The sequence below is a fragment of the Aegilops tauschii genome, chromosome 6 (assembly GCF_002575655.3).
Source record: "Aegilops tauschii subsp. strangulata cultivar AL8/78 chromosome 6, Aet v6.0, whole genome shotgun sequence".
NCBI classification, from domain to species: Eukaryota; Viridiplantae; Streptophyta; class Magnoliopsida; order Poales; family Poaceae; genus Aegilops; species Aegilops tauschii.
Window position 1 is genome coordinate 16,601,500 of NC_053040.3, and position 19,092 is coordinate 16,620,591.

The 19,092-nt window shown below is 47.7% G+C and overlaps 1 protein-coding gene across 1 annotated transcript; it reads right to left on the reverse strand.

Moving 5' to 3' along the window:
- Positions 1-16,362: 16,362 nt before the first annotated feature.
- LOC109760388 (high-affinity nitrate transporter 2.1-like) lies at positions 16,363-18,298 on the reverse strand. Its single transcript, XM_020319219.3, has one exon. It carries the CDS (start codon positions 18,191-18,193, stop codon positions 16,664-16,666), a length of 1,530 nt encoding a protein of 509 aa, XP_020174808.1. The 5' UTR covers positions 18,194-18,298; the 3' UTR covers positions 16,363-16,663.
- Between the last annotated feature and the right edge of the window lie 794 nt (positions 18,299-19,092).

Genomic DNA, 19,092 nt, shown 5'->3' on the forward strand with positions numbered 1-19,092 from the left:
CAACGTGTAACACACGAATGCGGCCAAGAGCCACCTGCTCACGCACGAAGTGTATGTCCAGCTCAATATGCTTCGTGTGGCGATGATGAACGGGGTTGGCGGAGAGGTAAACAGCCGAAACGTTTTCACATTACACAAGAGTGGCACATGAAACGTCGTGATGGAGCTCCTGAAGAATTTTCCGTAACCAAGAACACTCAGAAACAGCGTTGGCCACAGCCCTGTAGTCTGCCTCGGCACTGGAACGAGAGACCGTAGGCTGTCGTTTCGACAACCAGGAGATGAGGGATGGCCCCAAGTAAATGCAGTAGCCGAAGGTGGATCGACGTGTGTCCGGATAGCCAGCCCAGTCAGCATCAGAGTAAGCGACCATTTTGGTGGAGGAGGATGATGTCAAGGTGAGCCCAAGGGACATGGTGCCGCGGATGTAACGCAGAATCCGTTTCACCAAGTTCCAATGACTGTCACGTGGAGCATGCATGTGTAAGCACACCTACTGTACTGCATACTACAAATCCGGTCGTGTGAGGGTTAAGTACTGTAGGGCACCGACGATAGACCGGTAGAACGGACCATCCGGTGCAGGAGAACCCTCAAGCGTGGAGAGTTTGGCCTTCGTGTCAACGGGAGTGGCGAAGTGCTTGCAATTAAGCATGCCAGCGCACTCAAGAAGCTCATGTGCATACTTCTGTTGATGAAGGAAAAACCCGTCGAAGCGCCGAGTGACCTCGATGCCGAGGAAGTAGTGAAGAGGCCCCAAGTCCTTCATGGCGAATTCAGTGCTGAGACGAGCCCTAAGCTGGTCGATAAGCTGAACTAAAGAAGCCGTGAAGATAATGTTGTGGACGTAGAGCAGGAGATAGGTGGTTGCTGGGCCGTGATGGTACACAAACAGAGAGGCATCGGAGCGAGTAGCTCGAAAGCCTAACTGCTGAAGAAAAGAGGCGATATGCTGATACCAAGCTCTCGACGCCTGCTTCAGTCCGTAGAGGGACCGGGAGAGCAGACACACATGATCAGGATGTGCGGCGTCGACAAAACCAGTGGGCTGCTGGTAATACACCTGTTCGGTGAGATGGCCGTGGAGGAACGCGTTGGAGACATCCAGCTGATGAACCGGGCAGGCACGAGACACCGCAATCGGAGGAATGGTGCGAATCGTGCCCGGCATGACGGCCGGAGCGAAGGTGTCGGTGAAGTCAACTCCGGCACGTTGCCGGAAACCACGAACCACCCAACGAGCCTTGTATCACTCAAGGGTACCGTCGAGATGCGTCTTGTGTCGGAAGACCCACTTCCAGCTGATGATGTTGGCATGGCGGGAAGGTGGGACAAGCTGCCACGTGCGATTGCGTTGCAGCGCATCGAACTCCTCCTGCATGGTGGCAAGCCAGTTGGGGTCGCGAAGAGCGGCCCGAGCTGATGACGGAACTGACGACGGTGAGGTGGCCGAGGCCGCAGACAAGTACTGCTCGGTCGGATAGCGAGTATTCGGCCGAAGGGCACTCGTGCGCGACCGCGTCGTGATGTGGAGCGGAGGCGCGTCGATGAGGATCCGGTCCGGTGACACTAGAGGTGCATCCAGCGGGGTAGACCCGGGCGGGTCCAGTGAAGGAGCGCGGGAGGCCGGGGCCGCATGTGGCGGGCCCAGGGCTGCCGCTGGCGAGGGCGAGGTCGAGGCGCCCGAGACGGAGGCGCGTGACCCCGAGGCCGTAGAGGTGGCCGAGCCCGTGGAGCCACCCGGCACCCAGATGTCCGAGGCACTCTGGACGCCCGTAGAGTCGCCGGAGGCAGACGGGGCCAGACGTGGGCGGCCGCCGTGAGGGGGCGGCTGCACTGGAGGAGGCCCGTCAGTGGGAGGCCCGCCAAGGAGAGGCTGGGTCGACGAAGTCGGTGCATCCGCGGGAGGTACCTGTTGAAACGGAAGCACTTTTTCGTCAAAGTAAACATGCCTCGAAGTGATCACCCGATGAGAAACTGGGTCATAGCATCAATAGCCCTTGGTGTTGGAGGGGTACCCAAGAAAGATGCATGCGAGGGAACATGAAGCAAGCTTGTGGGGGGCGGTTGAAGCGGTGCTAGGATAACAGAGGCAACCGAAGATGCGAAGATCATCGTATGATGGGGGAGTGCCATAGAGCAACTGATGTGGCGCATAATTCCAGCGAACGCGGCATGGCCGGATGTTGACAAGAAGGGACGCCGTGGCGAGAGCATCGGGCCAGAACTATGGCGGGATGTTGGCATGGAATAGGAGGGTACGAACGCAGTCATTGAGAGTGCAAAGTACACGCTCCGCCCGCCCGTTTTGCTGCGAGGTGTAAGGACATGTTAGACGAAAAACAGTACCATGTGTGGCGAGTAAGTTACGAACGGAAAGACTATCGAACTCTTTCCCATTGTCTGTTTGAAACGCAAGAATGGATCGACCTAAGTGCGTAGAGACAAATGAGTAAAAAGATGTGAGTGTTGAGAGAACATCAGATTTCTGCCGAAGGGGGAAAGTCCACACATAATGCGTAAAATCGTCTAATATGACAAGATAATAAAGATAGCCAGAGTTGCTCGCAATGTGCGATGTCCAAATATCACAATGTATCAACTGAAAGGCATATGAAGCAATAGTGGTAGAGTCGCTAAAGGGAAGACGCACGTGTTTGCCAACACGGTAAGCATGACAAGTATGGTCATCGACCTTATTACAAGTGAAAGAAAAACTACGAAGAATATGACAAAGTGTGGCGTGATTAGGATGACCCAGACGAGCATTCCAGAGGTCCACACCGGCGGAGAGGGCGACGGGGGTGGTGCCAGTGGAGGATGGTGGGTGGACCGGGTAGAGTTCATCGGGGTTGTCACATCAGTGAAGAACCATCCGGGAACGAGCATCCTTCACAGAAATACCACAACCGTCAAATTCAACAATAATTGAATTTTCACGAGTAAGACGGCGAACAGAGACTAGATTTTTCATTAAGTCAGGAGAAACTAAGATATTAGACATATTGATAGGTGTACTAGATGATGGAAAAAAGGTAGAACCAATATGTGTAATGGGAAGGGAAGAACCATCGCCTAGAGTGATGCGAGTGGAGGTGTTGGTGGGAAAGGAAGAAATTAGGTTACCCAGGTTAGAAGACATGTCAACGGTGGCCCCGGAGTCCATGAACCAACCGCCACCACCAGTATAAGTGTTGGGCGTAGGGGCCGACTGCAGCGCGGCTAGGAGGGCCGGATCCCAAGGCAGCAGGGCGGGTGCCGTGTTGTAGAAACCGACACCGGGCTGCTGCGGTGCAGGGGCCGGTAGCGGCGGGTAGGCCGGGTACGCCCCATGCTGCGGGAACGCCGCGAACGCCGCAGATGGCTGCGGGACGGCGTGGTAGGGTTGGTGCTGTGCCGGTCGAGGGCCCAAGATGCCGGGAGCGGTCGGACGGGGGATCGGCATAGAGTAGGCATGGACTACGACGGTCCAAGGATTATGCTTGTAGGCACACGGCGCCATGGGCTATTGCTGTTGAGGGACCCGGGGAGGCCCGTCGGGGTTGGCCGCCCGCTGCTGGCCATTGCGACCCCCTTTGCCGCGACGGCCGCCGCGTTCAGTGGGGGCGGCAGGCGCCGGTGCTACCTGTTGAGGGAACGGGAAGGGCGGCCGGACCGGCGGGGGCAGCTCGAACGGCACCGCCGGCTGTCGTTGGGGAGGCGTGCCGCGCGACGTGCCGGGGGCGAGGGCGGTGTGGACCGCCCGCGCCCTCATCTTCTTCATCCTGCGTTCCTCCAAACGCAAATGAGCGACGACCTTGAGGAAGGTCGGGTTGGGGATGAGCGTGAGGTTGGCAGCTGCGTGAGTGAACTCCTCGTTGAGGCCGGCGACGAGGGTGCTGAGGAGAAGATCGTCGGAGACTTTCTCGCCGATGTCGCGGAGCTCGTCGCAAAGACGCTTTAGGCGCATGCAAAAAATCATCCACAGAGGAATTATTTTGATGGCACCCAAAGAATTCTTGCTGAAGGAAGACGAGCCACTACCGATTGTTGGTGAAGAGGCCATTGAGCTTCGTCTAGACAGCATGCGCATCATCATCATCCTGCACCACTGTGTAAAACAAGTCCTTGGAGATGGATAAGAAAAACCAGCGGATGAGAGTTGCCTTGACAGCCAACCACTCAGCGTCGAACGTGTTGGGGAACGTAGTAATTTCAAAAAATTTCATACGCACACGCAAGATCATGGTGATGCATAGCAACGAGAGGGGAGAGTGTTGTCCACGTACCCTCGTAGACCGAAAGCGGAAGCGTTAACACAACGCGGTTGATGTAGTCGTACGTCTTCACGATCCGACCGATCAAGTACCGAACGTACGGCACCTCCGAGTTCAGCACACGTTCAGCTCGATGACGTCCCTCGAACTCCGATCGAGCCGAGTGCTGAGGGAGAGTTTCGTCAGCACGACGGCGTGGTGACAATGATGATGTTCTACCGACGCAGGGCTTCGCCTAAGCACCGCTACAATATTATCGAGGTGTAATATGGTGGAGGGGGGCACCGCACACGGCTAAGAGATCGTTGATCAATTGTTGTGTCTATGGGGTGTCCCCTGCCCCCGTATATAAAGGAGCAAGGGGGGAGGCCGCCGGCCTAGGAGGAGGGCGCGCCAAGGGGGGAGTCCTACTCCCACCGGGAGTAGGACTCCTCCTTTCCTTGTTGGAGTAGGAGAAGGGAAGGGAGAAGGAGAAGGAAGGAAGGGGGCGCCCCCCTCCCTAGTCCAATTCGGACTAGTCCATGGGGAGGGATGCGGCCACCCTTTGGGGCCTTTCTCTCCTTTCCCGTATGGCCCATTAAGGCCCAATACGAATTCCCGTAACTCTCCGGTACTCCGAAAAATACCCGAATCACTCGGAACCTTTCCGATGTCCGAATATAGTCGTCCAATATATCGATCTTTACATCTCGACCATTTCGAGACTCCTCGTCAAGTCCTTGATCTCATCCGGGACTCCGAACTCCTTCGGTACATCAAAACACATAAACTCATAATATAACCGTCATCTAACTTTAAGCGTGCGGACCCTACGGGTTCGAGAACTATGTAGACATGACCGAGACACCTCTCCGGTCAATAACCAATAGCGGAACCTGGATGCTCATATTGGTTCCCACATAATCTACGAAGATCTTTATCGGTCAGACCGCATAACAACATACGTTGTTCCCTTTGTCATCGGTATGTTACTTGCCCGAGATTCGATCGTCGGTATCTCGATACCTAGTTCAATCTCGTTACTGGCAAGTCTCTTTACTCGTTCTGTAATACATCATCCCGCAACTAACTCATTAGTTACAATGCTTGCAAGGCTTATAGTGATGTGTATTACTGAGTGGGCCCAGAGATACCTCTCCGACAATCGGAGTGACAAATCCTAATCTCGAAATACGCCAACCCAACAAGTACCTTCGGAGACACCTGTAGAGCACCTTTATAATCACCCAGTTACGTTGTGACGTTTGGTAGCACACAAAGTGTTCCTCCGGTAAACGGGAGTTGCATAATCTCATAGTCATAGGAACATGTATAAGTCATGAAGAAAGCAATAGCAACATACTAAACGATCGAGTGCTAAGCTAACGGAATGGGTCAAGTCAATCACATCATTCTCCTAATGATGTGATCCCGTTAATCAAATGACAACTCATGTCTATGGCTAGGAAACATAACCATCTTTGATCAACGAGCTAGTCAAGTAGAGGCATACTAGTGACACTCTGTTTGTCTATGTATTCACACATGTATCAAGTTTCCGGCTAATACAATTCTAGCATGAATAATAAACATTTATCATGATATAAGGAAATAAATAATAACTTTATTATTGTCTCTAGGGCATATTTCCTTCAGTCTCCCACTTGCACTAGAGTCAATAATCTAGTTCACATCGCCATGTGATTAACATCAATAGTTCACCTCACCATGTGATTAACACCCATAGTTCACATCGTCATGTGATCAACACCCAAAGGGTTTACTAGAGTCAGTAATCTAGTTCACATCGCTTATGTGATTAACACCCAAAGAGTACTAAGGTGTGATCATGTTTTGCTTGTGAGATAATTTTAGTCAACGGGTCTGTCACATTGAGATCCGTAAGTATTTTGCAAATTTCTATGTCTATAATGCTCTGCCCGGAGCTACTCTAGTTAATTGCTCCCTCTTTCAATATGTATCTAGACCGAGACTTAGAGTCATCTATATTAGTGTGAAAACTTGCATCGACGTAACCCTTTACGACGAACCTTTTGTCACTTCCATAATCGAGAAACATATCCTTATTCCAGTAAGGATAATTTTGACCGCTGTCCAGTGATCTACTCCTAGATCACTATTGTACTCCCTTGCCAAAATCAGTTTAGGGTATACAATAGATCTGGTACACAGCATGGCATACTTTATAGAACTTATGGCGAGGCATAGGGAATGACTTTCATTCTTTTTCTATCTTCTGCCATGGTCGGGCTTTGAGTCTTACTCAATTTCACACCTTGTAACACAGGCAAGAAACTCTTTCTTTAACTGTTCCATTTTGAACTACTTCAAAATCTTGTTAAGGTATGCACTCATTGAAAAAACTATCAATCGTCTTGATCTATCTCTATAGATCTTGATGCTCAATATGTAAGCAGCTTCACCGAGGTCTTTCTTTGAAAAACTCCTTTCAAACACTCCTTTATGTTTTGCAGAATAATTCTACATTATTTCCGATCAACAATATGTCATTCACATATACTTATCAGAAATGTTGCAGTGCTCCCACTCACTTTCTTGTAAATACAGGCTTCACCGCAAGTCTGCATAAAACTATATGCTTTGATCAACTTATCAAAGCGTATATTCCAATCTCCGAGATGCTTGCACCAGTCCATAGATGGATCGCTGGAGTTTGCATATTTTGTTAGCACCTTTAGGATTGACAATACCTTCTGGTTGCATCATATACAACTCTTCTTTAATGAATCTATTAAGGAATGCAGTTTTGTTTATCCATTTGCCAGATTTCATAAAATGCGGCAATTGCTAACATGATTCAGACAGACTTAAGCATCGCTACGAGTGAGAAAATCTCATCGTATTCAACACTTTGAACTTTGTCAAAAAACTTTTTTTCCGACAAATCTAGCTTTGTAGATAGTAACACTACTATCAGCGTCCGTCTTCCTCTTGAAGATCCATTTATTTTTTATGGCTCGCCGATCATTGGGCAATTCAATTAAAGTCCATACTTTGTTCTCATACATGGATCCCATCTCAGATTTCATGGCCTCAAGCCATTTTGCGGAATCTGGGCTCACCATCGCTTCTAAATAGTTCGTAGGTTCGTCATGGTCTAGTAACATAACCTCCAGAACAGGATTACCGTACCACTCTGGTGCAGATCTTACTCTGGTTGACCTACGAGGTTCAATAACAACTTGATCTGAAGTTTCATGATCATCATCATTAACTTCCTCACTAATTGGTGTAGGAGTCACAGGAACAAATTTCTGCGATGAACTATTTTCCAATAAGGGAGCAGGTACAATTACCTCATCAAGTTCTACTTTCCTCCCACTCACTTCTTTCAAGAGAAACTCCTTCTCTAGAAAGGATCCATACTTAGCAACGAATGTCTTGCCTTCGGATCTGTGATAGAAGGTGTACCCAACTGTCTCCTTTGGGTATCCTATGAAGACACATTTCTCCGATTTGGGTTTGAGCTTATCAGGATGAAACTTTTTCACATAAGCATCGCAACCCCAAACTTTAAGAAACGACAACTTTGGTTTCTTGCGAAACCACAGTTCATAAGATGTCGTCTCAACGGATTTAGATGGTACCCTATTTAACATGAATGCAGCTGTCTCTAATGCATAACCCCAAAACGATAGTGGTAGATCGGTAAGAGACATCATATATCACACCATATCTAATAAACTACGGTTACGATGTTCGGACACACCATTACACCGTGGTGTTCCAGGTGGCGTGAGTAGTGAAACTATTTCACATTGTTTTAACTGAAGGCCAAACTCGTAACTCAAATACTCTTCTCCACGATCAGATCATAGAAACTTTATTTTCTTGTTACGATGATTTTCCGCTTCACTCTGAAATTATATGAACTTTTCAAATGTTTCAGACTTTTGTTTCATTAAGTAGATATACCCATATCTGCTCAAATCATCTGTGAAGGTCAGAAAATAATGATACCTGCTACGAGCCTCAATATTCATCGGACCACACACATCTGTATGTATGATTTCCAACAAATCTGTTGCTCTCTCCATAGTTCCGGAGAACGGCGTTTTAGTCATCCTGCCCATGAGGCACGGTTCGCAAGCATCAAGTGATTCCAAAATGCCATCAGTATGGAGTTTCTTCATGCGCTTTACACCAATATGACCTAAACGGCAGTGCCACAAATAAGTTGCACTATCATTATTAACTTTGCATCTTTTGGCTTCAATATTATGAATATGTGTATCACTACGATCGAGATCCAACGAACCATTTTCATTGGGTGTGTAACCATGTAAGGTTTTATTCATGTAAACAGAACAACAATTATTCTCTAACTTAAATGAATAACCGTATTGCAATAAACATGATCAAATCATATTCATACTCAACACAAACACCAAATAACACTTATTTAGTTTCAATACTAATCCCGAAAGTATAGGGAGTGTGCGATGATGATCATATCAATCTTGGAACTACTTCCAACACACATCGTCACCTCGCCTTTTACTAGTCTCTGTTTATTCCGCAACTCCCGTTTCGAGTTACTACTCTTAGCAACTGAACCAGTATCAAATACCGAGGGGTTTCTATAAACACTAGTAAAGTACACATCAATAACATGTATATCCAATATACCTTTGTTCACTTTGCCATCCTTCTTATCCACCAAATAGTTGGGGTAGTTCCGCTTCCAGTGACCAGTCCCTTTGCAGTAGAAGCACTTAGTCTCAGGCTTAGGACCAGACTTAGGCTTCTTCACTTGAGCAGCAACTTGCTTGCCGTTCTTCTTGAAGTTCCCCTTCTATCCCTTTGCCCTTTTCTTTGAAACTAGTGGCCTTGTTAACCATCAACACTTGATGCTCTTTCTTGATTTCTATCTTCGTCGATTTCAGCATCGCGAAGAGCTCGGGAATTACTTTCGTCATCCCTTGCATATTATAGTTCATCACGAAGTTCTACTAACTTGGTGATGGTGACTAGAGAATTCTGTCAATCACTATTTTATCCGGAAGATTAACTCCCACTTGATTCAAGCGATTGTAGTACCCAGACAATCTGAGCACATGCTCACTACTTGAGCTATTCTCCTCCATCTTTTAGCTATAGAACTTGTTGGAGACTTCATATCTCTCAACTCGGGTATTTGCTTGAAATATTAACTTCAACTCCTGGAACATCTCATATGGTCCATGACGTTCAAAACATCTTTGAAGTCCCGATTCTAAGCCGTTAAGCATGGTGCACTAAACTATCAAGTAGTCATCATATTAAGCTAGCCAAACGTTCATAACGTCTGCATCTGCTCCTGCAATAGGTCTGTCACCTAGCGGTGCATCAAGGACATAATTCTTCTGTGCAGCAATGAGGATAATCCTCAGATCACGGATCCAATCCGCATCTTTGCTACTAACATCTTTCAACATAATTTTTCTCTAGGAACATATCAAAAATAAACACAGGGAAGCAACAACGCGAGCTATTGATCTACAACATAATTTGCAAAATACTATCAGGACTAAGTTCATGATAAATTTAAGTTTAATTAATCATATTACTTAAGAACTCCCACTTAGATAGACATCCCTCTAATCATCTAAGTGATCACGTGATCCAAATCAACTAAACCATAACCGATCATCACGTGAAATGAAGTAGTTTTCAATGGTGCACATCACTATGTCGATCATATCCACTATATGATTCACGCTCGACCTTTCGGTCTCAGTGTTCCGAGGCAATATCTGCATATGCTAGGCTCGTCAAGTTTAACCTGAGTATTCTGCGTGTGCAAAACTGGCTTGCACCTGTTGTAGATGGACGTAGAGCTTATCACACCCGATCATCACGTGGTGTCTGGGCACAACGAACTTTGGCAACGGTGCATACTCAGGGAGAACACTTTTATCTTGAAATTTAGTGAGAGATCATCTTATAATGCTACCGTCAATCAAAGCAAGATAAGATGCATAAAAGATAAACATCACATGCAATCAATATAAGTGATATGATATGGCCATCATCATCTTGTGCTTGTGATCTCCATCTCCGAAGCACCGTCATGATCACCATCGTCATCGGCGCGACACCTTGATCTCCATCGTAGCATCGTTGTCGTCTCGCCAACTATTGCTTCTACGACTATCGCTACCGCTTAGTGATAAAGTAAAACAATTACATGGCGATTGCATTGCATACAATAAAGCGACAACCATATGGCTTCTGCCAGTTGCCGATAACTCGGTTACAAAACATGATCATCTCATACAATAAAATTCAGCATCATGTCTTGACCATATCACATCACAACATGCCCTGCAAAAACAAGTTAGACGTCCTCTACTTTGTTGTTGCAAGTTTTACGTGGCTGCTACGGGCTTAGCAAGAACCGTTCTTACCTACGCATCAAAACCACAACGATAGTTTGTCAAGTTGGTGCTGTTTTAACCTTTGCAAGGACCGGGCTTAGCCACACTCGGTTCAACTAAAGTGAGAGAGACAGACACCCGCCAGTCACCTTTAAGCAACGAGTGCTCGCAACGGTGAAACCAGTCTCGCGTAAGCGTACGCGTAATGTCGGTCCGGGCCGCTTCATCTCACAATACCGCCGAACCAAAATATGACATGCTGGTAAGCAGTATGACTTATATCGCCCACAACTCACTTGTGTTCTACTCGTGCATATAATATCAACGCATAAAACCAGGCTCGGATACCACTGTTGGGGAACGTAGTAATTTCAAAAAAATTCCTACGCACACGCAAGATCATGGTGATGCATAGCAACGAGAGGGGAGAGTGTTGTCCACGTACCCTCGTAGACCGAAAGCGGAAGCGTTAACACAACGCGGTTGATGTAGTCGTACGTCTTCACGATCCGACCGATCAAGTACCGAACGTACGGCACCTCCGAGTTCAGCACACGTTCAGCTCGATGACGTCCCTCGAACTCCGATCGAGCCGAGTGTTGAGGGAGAGTTTCGTCAGCACGACGGCATGGTGACAATGATGATGTTCTACCGACGCAGGGCTTCGCCTAAGCACCGCTATGATATGATCGAGGTGTAATATGGTGGAGGGGGGCACCGCACACGGCTAAGAGATCGTTGATCAATTGTTGTGTCTATGGGGTGCCCCCCTGCCCCCGTATATAAAGGAGCAAGGGGGAGGCCGCCGGCCTAGGAGGAGGGCGCGCCAAGGGGGAAGTCCTACTCCCACCGGGAGTAGGACTCCTCCTTTCCTTGTTGGAGTAGGAGAAGGGAAGGGAGAAGGAGAAGGAAGGAAGGGGGCGCCCGCCCTCCCTAGTCCAATTCGGACTAGTCCATGGGGAGGGGTGCGGCCACCCTTTGGGGCCTTTCTCTCCTTTCCCGTATGGCCCATTAAGGCCCAATACGAATTCTCGTAACTCTCTAGTACTCCGAAAAATACCCGAATCACTCGGAACTTTTCCGATGTCCGAATATAGTCGTCCAATATATCGATCTTTACGTCTCGACCATTTCGAGACTCCTCGTCAAGTCACTGATCTCATCCGGGACTCCGAACTCCTTCGGTACATAAAAACACATAAACTCATAATATAACCGTCATCTAACTTTAAGCGTGTGGACCCTACGGGTTCGAGAACTATGTAGACATGACCGAGACACCTCTCTGGTCAATAACCAATAGCGGAACCTGGATGCTCATATTGGTTCCCACATATTCTACGCAGATCTTTATCGGTCAGACCGCATAACAACATACGTTGTTCCCTTTGTCATCGGTATGTTACTTGCCCGAGATTCGATCGTCGGTATCTCGATACCTAGTTCAATCTCGTTACTGGCAAGTCTCTTTACTCGCTCCGTAATACATCATCCCGCAACTAACTCATTAGTTACAATGCTTGCAAGGCTTATAGTGATGTGTATTACTGAGTGGGCCCAGAGATACCTCTCCGACAATCGGAGTGACAAATCCTAATCTCGAAATACGCCAACCCAACAAGTACCTTCGGAGACACCTGTAGAGCACCTTTATAATCACCCAGTTACGTTGTGACGTTTGGTAGCACACAAAGTGTTCCTCCGATAAACGGGAGTTACATAATCTCATAGTCATAGGAACATGTATAAGTCATGAAGAAAGCAATAGCAACATACTAAACGATCGAGTGCTAAGCTAACGGAATGGGTCAAGTCAATCACATCATTCTCCTAATGATGTGATCCCGTTAATCAAATGACAACTCATGTCTATGGCTAGGAAACATAACCATCTTTGATCAACGAGCTAGTCAAGTAGAGGCATACTAGTGACACTCTGTTTGTCTATGTATTCACACATGTATCAAGTTTCCGGTTAATACAATTCTAGCATGACTAATAAACATTTATCATGATATAAGGAAATAAATAATAACTTTATTATTGTCTCTAGGGCATATTTCCTTCAGAACGCCATGGCCTTGGCGTCAACGGTGCCGTCGACGTGCTCTTGGAGATGGAATTCACAGAAAACAAGATGAAAATATGTCTTCGATGCGTAGTAAGAGGAATCCTCCTGGGAGAGACGGATATGCACACAGGCGAGGATGTCGATGTTGCGGATGTCTTCGGCGGGAATAGGGTCGAGGCCGGCGAACGGGTTCGAGTGGTTCGTGGCGCCGGACATGGGGGAGGAGGAGTCGTAGGAGGCGAACGACATGGTGGCGATGGAAGGTGAGGGTTAGGGGTGGCTCGGGTAGAGGGAGAAAGAGAGGTGGACGGCGGCGGCAGGAGAGGGCGGTGGCCGGGATGGGGTGCGGCGGCAGGAGGGACTGCGCCGGCAGGGAGGCGGCGGCAGCTGGGCGGCGGTGGCGGAAGCGTTAGGGTAGGTAAGTTACGCGGTATCTGATACCATGTGGATTGTGAAATATTTGCATTGATCGTATTCCGTAGCATATATAGAGTACGAGGGCAAGAATATCTCAACCGTGTCCGCTATACATAGAAAGGATCGGGAGATATCCGTAGACTAGGAAACAATAAAACAAGATCCTAGCTGCCTAATGTACATGCGATCGTGAGTATCTCAACAAGACTTTTACCCCGCTTAATAGATAAAACAACCACATGTCCATACAATAATTCCAAGTACAAGAAAGATAATTACAAGTCTGTTAGGACAACAACACAAGCATGGCCAAATAAAGGAAAAAAGGCCATGAAGGGGTTGTAGACTAGTGACCAGCTAGAGGAGAAAGACGGCGTGCAACCGAAGTCACCGTGGCCATCATACCGCCAAGCCGGTCCCGGTCCCGCTTCCTACAGAGCGGGTACCAATACTGTAAAAAGGCTAGAAATTTGAAAATGAAATCAATGGCCCGTCGTAAAAAAGACCTACTCAGTAATCATCTTGGTATGCGTTGTCCCGGATCATCGACACGAGCACTAACCATAAGAGGTGTCTCCTCCTCCCGGTCTAGTTGGCTCAAATTTCTATAATATCAGCCAGGTCCAGGGACTCACATTCAGCGCCCATAGCCTCATGGACAAAGGACCATCGAAAACAGGCAGCAGGGCAAGGGAAGAGGATGTAGGTCCCACTATCCGGGACACTAGAAAAGGGTATAAACCATCCCTAGGCCCATTCTACTTGATATCCCCTGCCCCTATCGGGAGGCGATCACACAAAATCTGCCGCGCGTAAAGACCTTGGTTTTCAAATTGAGTGGCGCTTTCCACAAACGAGTTGCCCGCACAAGAGTCGGCACATAACATAAGTTCGTGATATGCCGAGTCAACAAAGAAGAGATCAGAAGCGGTCAAATGCCAAGATATGGTGTCTGGATAGTCGGGAAGCATTGGCGGAAGGGCCGCCCAAAGGTTGGACCAAGCAATGGTTTCCTCGAGCCCAAATAGCCACAGGAACCACACATTCCAATTCTCACGTTGAGCGCACGAGGATACTAACATCATCAGTTCTGCACAGATAGCAAACAAGTCTAAGAACTCAATGCAAAAGGGAGATTTGCCCAACTAAGGATCTAGCTAGAAAGAGGGTCTCCTTTCCATTTCTTATTGAAACGGAAAGACCAAGCTGAATCTCATGCTTGATCGACTGAGTAGACTTTCAGAATTGAGAACCCTTTCCACGTCACAAGACCCTCCCTAGTAACACACACTTATCTGTAGTAGGATGTTTTTGTTAGTTTTTCAATGTCAAAACTTGTAGATGCCTCTTGGGTAGTTATATATACAAAATTGCTACACAGACAATATGTTCTGCACGAGCAGCGAACGGTAGTTCCTTCACGTCCAAATATCGTGATTGAATGTTCATTGTGAAGCTGCCACGTAGGATCATTCATGCATCGGGCGCTAGTATATCATGTGTATAGCAGCGCTCTTATATATTGATTTTTTAGGGTATATATTGATTGATACCTCTGGTAAGTACTACGACCTGCATGATTCTGTCATCATCATTTTGCGTATTCTTATTGACATATGAATAAGGCCAAATCTACATGTCACACCTTGGATGTGACTACATATACACATACCCATGAATTTGTCTTGGAAAACGCTTAGAGCACGCATGGACATGTACAAGCTAGAAATGGGTTATTTCATCACAAAAAATTATGCAGTAATAAATTCTATAAACATGCAAAATGTACTGATCTCAGTAAGATGTCATGCTAATATCTAAAAGTAAGAGTCGCTCCCACAAACCTATTGATGGTGCTATAGATCATGCGATCCTTCTTAAGAAAAATTGCTCTAATCCAAATATGTTTTTTAAAACTTGCATGCAAATGAATTTCAATATAGTTTACAGATTTCAAGTTTCATGAGAACCATAACTAATGTGTGTGTTGTGGAAAATAAATCAACCAAATTACTTTTCAAAATCTGGAAAACCTAGCCCCCACTCGTTGTTCTTTTTTCACCTAGACAAGAAAGCAATAATTTTCCCGTAAAAACTTGTTGGCATGCAAGTCACTTTAATACGTACAAGCTAGTCTTTTCTAAATTTTCTTGTGACCCTCCACTGCCAGGTGCGCCTGGGTAAGATCTGGTATTGCCTTTCATCGAAAAAGGAAAAATCTGGTACTTATCGACCAACATGTCGACCGGCCAAATTTTACCTATTGCATGTGCGTGTACGGCCTCAGCTAATGTCAACTCTTTGCCTCTTTGCATAGTTCTATATTTATCACCTTGGAGTGCTCGTTTTGATCACTGACTCTATAGACGTTTTGTCTCGTATTTGGTGGAAAACTTGACTTTCTTTTTGCTCTCGAACCCACCAACTCTATAGATTTGCTTAGAGAAAATGCACTTGTCCTGTGGCTAGATAGATACTCCATAGGTAGCAGATCCCGATGCCGACTCATGAGAGATCAAGCTATAGATCACCCACCCACCTTCATGGCAGAATATTGTACGGTTCTCCGTACGCTTCCATAGCAACCCCGCACCGTACCTCCGTACGCTTGCCTGTTTAAGATAGAGACAAGTGGAGCTAGCCAGAGTCAAATCTGCACTTTGGACTTTGGTGAAGTATGTACAAGGAGGTGGAGCTTAGAAAGAAGGATCGCCGAGCGTACCTGGAAAGTGCAACGGGAGAGGAATTTCATATATCTTAGTAACTAACTCTAGCAACTTTTTTAGGTAACAACAGTTTATCAGCAACACCAACATATAGCAACTCTTTTAGGTATTCAAACGTATTGTACTGCAGTAAATAAGTAGTTTGGCATCCCAACAAAATAAGTACGTTGCCAGGTTTCATCGCTTACGTGGGTCTCTAGGCATAATCTCCGCATTGGCCGACCCTAGCATCGATCACTTATATGGGCCAGCACTATATCTCGATCGATCGTGACCTAATTAAAGGCTGGCCGTACGTACCCCATAGAGCATCAAGAGCCGGCTAGCTAGTGAGAGAAGGTGTATTCTATTGCGGCAGGTAGCTTTGCTAGTAGCTACCTCATCATTGACCAAAGCGTTTGTTAACGAGTAGCAGCTCTCTTCCATGTAGTGTGTGACATGTGACTCCAAAGTCACCGTCGGTTGCCGAGCCGCTATAAGAAAACAAGTACTACTGCTACAAGTTGCAAAACTGAATCAAACTACAAGTAGAAGTACAATTGTACAACAAGGATTAAGGAGACACAGTGGTGTGAGAATGATGCATGTTCACACAAATATCTCTTGTCCTAAAACATACTACAAGCCCATATTATAGACTAAGGCCTCCTCTGATGGGATTTTTGATAAGCGCCCAAAAAGTCACGCGGTGTGGAAAACCAGACCGTCCTAATGGGATGCACCGCCTCGATCCCAGGGAGGCATGTACGTCCGTATATACACGGTGTGTGTGTATACTCAAGAGGTATACACTGCGGTAAAATAATACAAGTCTTATACGTGCTGCGGCGTGTTGTTTGGTGGGCTGGAAGGCACGGCGAGGATGGCATTGCGTTTTCCGCGCTCAGAGACGCTGTTCTCGGCGAACTTGACTCCGGCGAGGTGGAGGCCCTTGCTCTTCTCCTCCTCTGTCCACTCGGCACCGTAGTAGTCCTCCTCGGTGGCATCGGCCCTGGGAGGAAGGAGCATGGAGCCCCACTGCGGGAAGTGAACGAGTGTGACAGGAAGCGTGCACACAATGATCATGATGCCCATGTATTGTAGTCCTTTGCCGGTGGTGTACTGCGATGACGTGAAGAATAGAAACTGTGTGAGCCCGCCACCGACATTCCCACCTGCACCGCTCATGCCAGAGATGAGGCCGAGCGAGCGTCGGGAGATGAAAGGGATGACACCGTAGACGGCACCGCATGCAGCCTCGACGCTTATGGAGTAGAGGACCATGAATGTGACGGAGATGGGGAGACTGGATGCACGGCCGAGACAAATGCAGAAGACTCCACCGGCTGTCTGGAGGATCCAGACGTTCCAAAGACGGGCACGCATGCCGAAGTAGCAGGCGCCAAGGTCGGAGAGGTATCCTCCCATCGGCCGTGCAAAGATATTGGCCAAGCCGAAGCTAGCAGCGATGGTGCCGGCGGCACGGAGGTCGAGGTGGAAGCTGTCATAGTAGTACTCAGCGATCACGTTGTTGGTGGTGAGCTCGACGCCCATGCAGTAGCCATAGATGAAGACAAAGATCCACGTGCGGTAGTTGGTGACGGCGCCCCGGAGAACCTTGGAGAACTTGTCTTTGTTCATGTCACCATTTTTCTGGAGGCTCCCCAGGTTGCCGTCGGGAAGGTCTTGCCCCATGGTGAGGACAAGCAAGCCCATCACCACCAACATCATTCCTGGCACGAAATATGCGAGGCGCCACGCTGTGAAACGCGTTGCACCACATGCCAGGATGCCGTCGAAGACGAGAGGCATGATGAGCTGTGTGGCACCGCCACCCATGTCACCCCACCCCGCCGTCAAGCCGCCGACCGTCCCAATGATCTTGCTATTGAACATGGTACTAATCCAGTACTGACATGACACAAAGGTGGCAAGAGAGACACCAATGAGGAAGCGGATAGTGATGTATCCTCCGGGACCATCGATGACTGACATGCAGAACACCGCTGGTGCGGAGAGCATGACGAGGAAGGCACAACCATAACGCGGGCCGAGAAGGTCGCAGATGGCGCCCATGGCTAGCCTTGAGAAGATGGCGCCGGAGACGGAGGCGACCCCGGCGTTGCCGATGTCGGCCTTGGTGAGGTTGAGGTTGTCGCGGATGATGGGGATGAGCGGCGCGGCGGCGAAGGTGGAGACGACACATGTGAAGAAGGACATCCATCCGAGATGGAAGGCGCGCATGTGTGGGTTGCCGAAGGAGAAGATCTTGATGGACTTGGCCTTGTGCTCAGAGTCCACCGGCAGCGCGAAGTTGATGGGGGCTGCGCCGGTGGCAGCCGGGGAGCCGACCTCCATCTCCATTTCCTCTTGTGTCGAGGCAGGAAGGCTATTCCTTTGCTTGCTCCTTGGAGCTCAGCTGAACTGTGGAATAGGAGGCAAGAACTAGCTAAGTACCGAGGAAGCTCAAGGCATCAAAGTTGGGATGGTTTGAGTGTAAGCTCGAGAGACTACAAGGAGGCATGTATTTATAGACCAGCTGCAGCTTCGGTTTGGCATATTCGTTGGCATATGCTGCCTGGGTCCCCTTTGTCTCGTTTCACACCATTTTCTGAATCTGCTCAAAGTAATGCACACTGTTAGTGATATGTTTGACGCTTTTCTGCTCCTTAATTAACATTGTAGCTTTAATAAGCAGTTGTTGCAACTATCGTTTAACTGGCTTTGTTGAACCTATCAGAGCTGCCGAGCTACTTATATGGAGATAATATATATGCAACGCAGGGCACTAATTGTTGCAAGTACGTACCTACTGACAGTGCAAAGAGTTGACAGTATGAGGTTTTTTCGATCTGATTGCAAAACTTGCAGGTTGACGTATTACTAAAACGTATTCCCTCCATCTAGAATTATTTATGTTTGATATGTTTTAGTGCCAAGTACATCCATATCTAGACAAATTTAAGACAATTAATTTAGGATGGAGGTAATACTTGATAATACGCTAATTGCAAACTAGTAAGTGTTCTCTCTTTTTGCAAAGATGTAGTGCTAGTATTGATCAAGAGTTGACTCTAGGTAACTGTTAATGTTAGCTACAGTATGGGATTCCCTGCAGATTAGCCGGAGGTAAGTCACCTGATTTTTCCTTGCAAACAAAAAGTTGCGTGGTTTTAGAATTTGGGGGCAGCACCGAGGCCGTCTAGCAGCGCCGGGGCGAGCGTAGCGACGCCCGGGGACGCCGGCAAGGCCTCAGCTCCGAA

Bases quoted from the DNA above. Each gene is read 5' to 3' on its own strand.
- LOC109760388 (XM_020319219.3), bottom strand. From the start codon at position 18,193: ATGGAGATGGAGGTCGGCTCCCCGGCTGCCACCGGCGCAGCCCCCATC.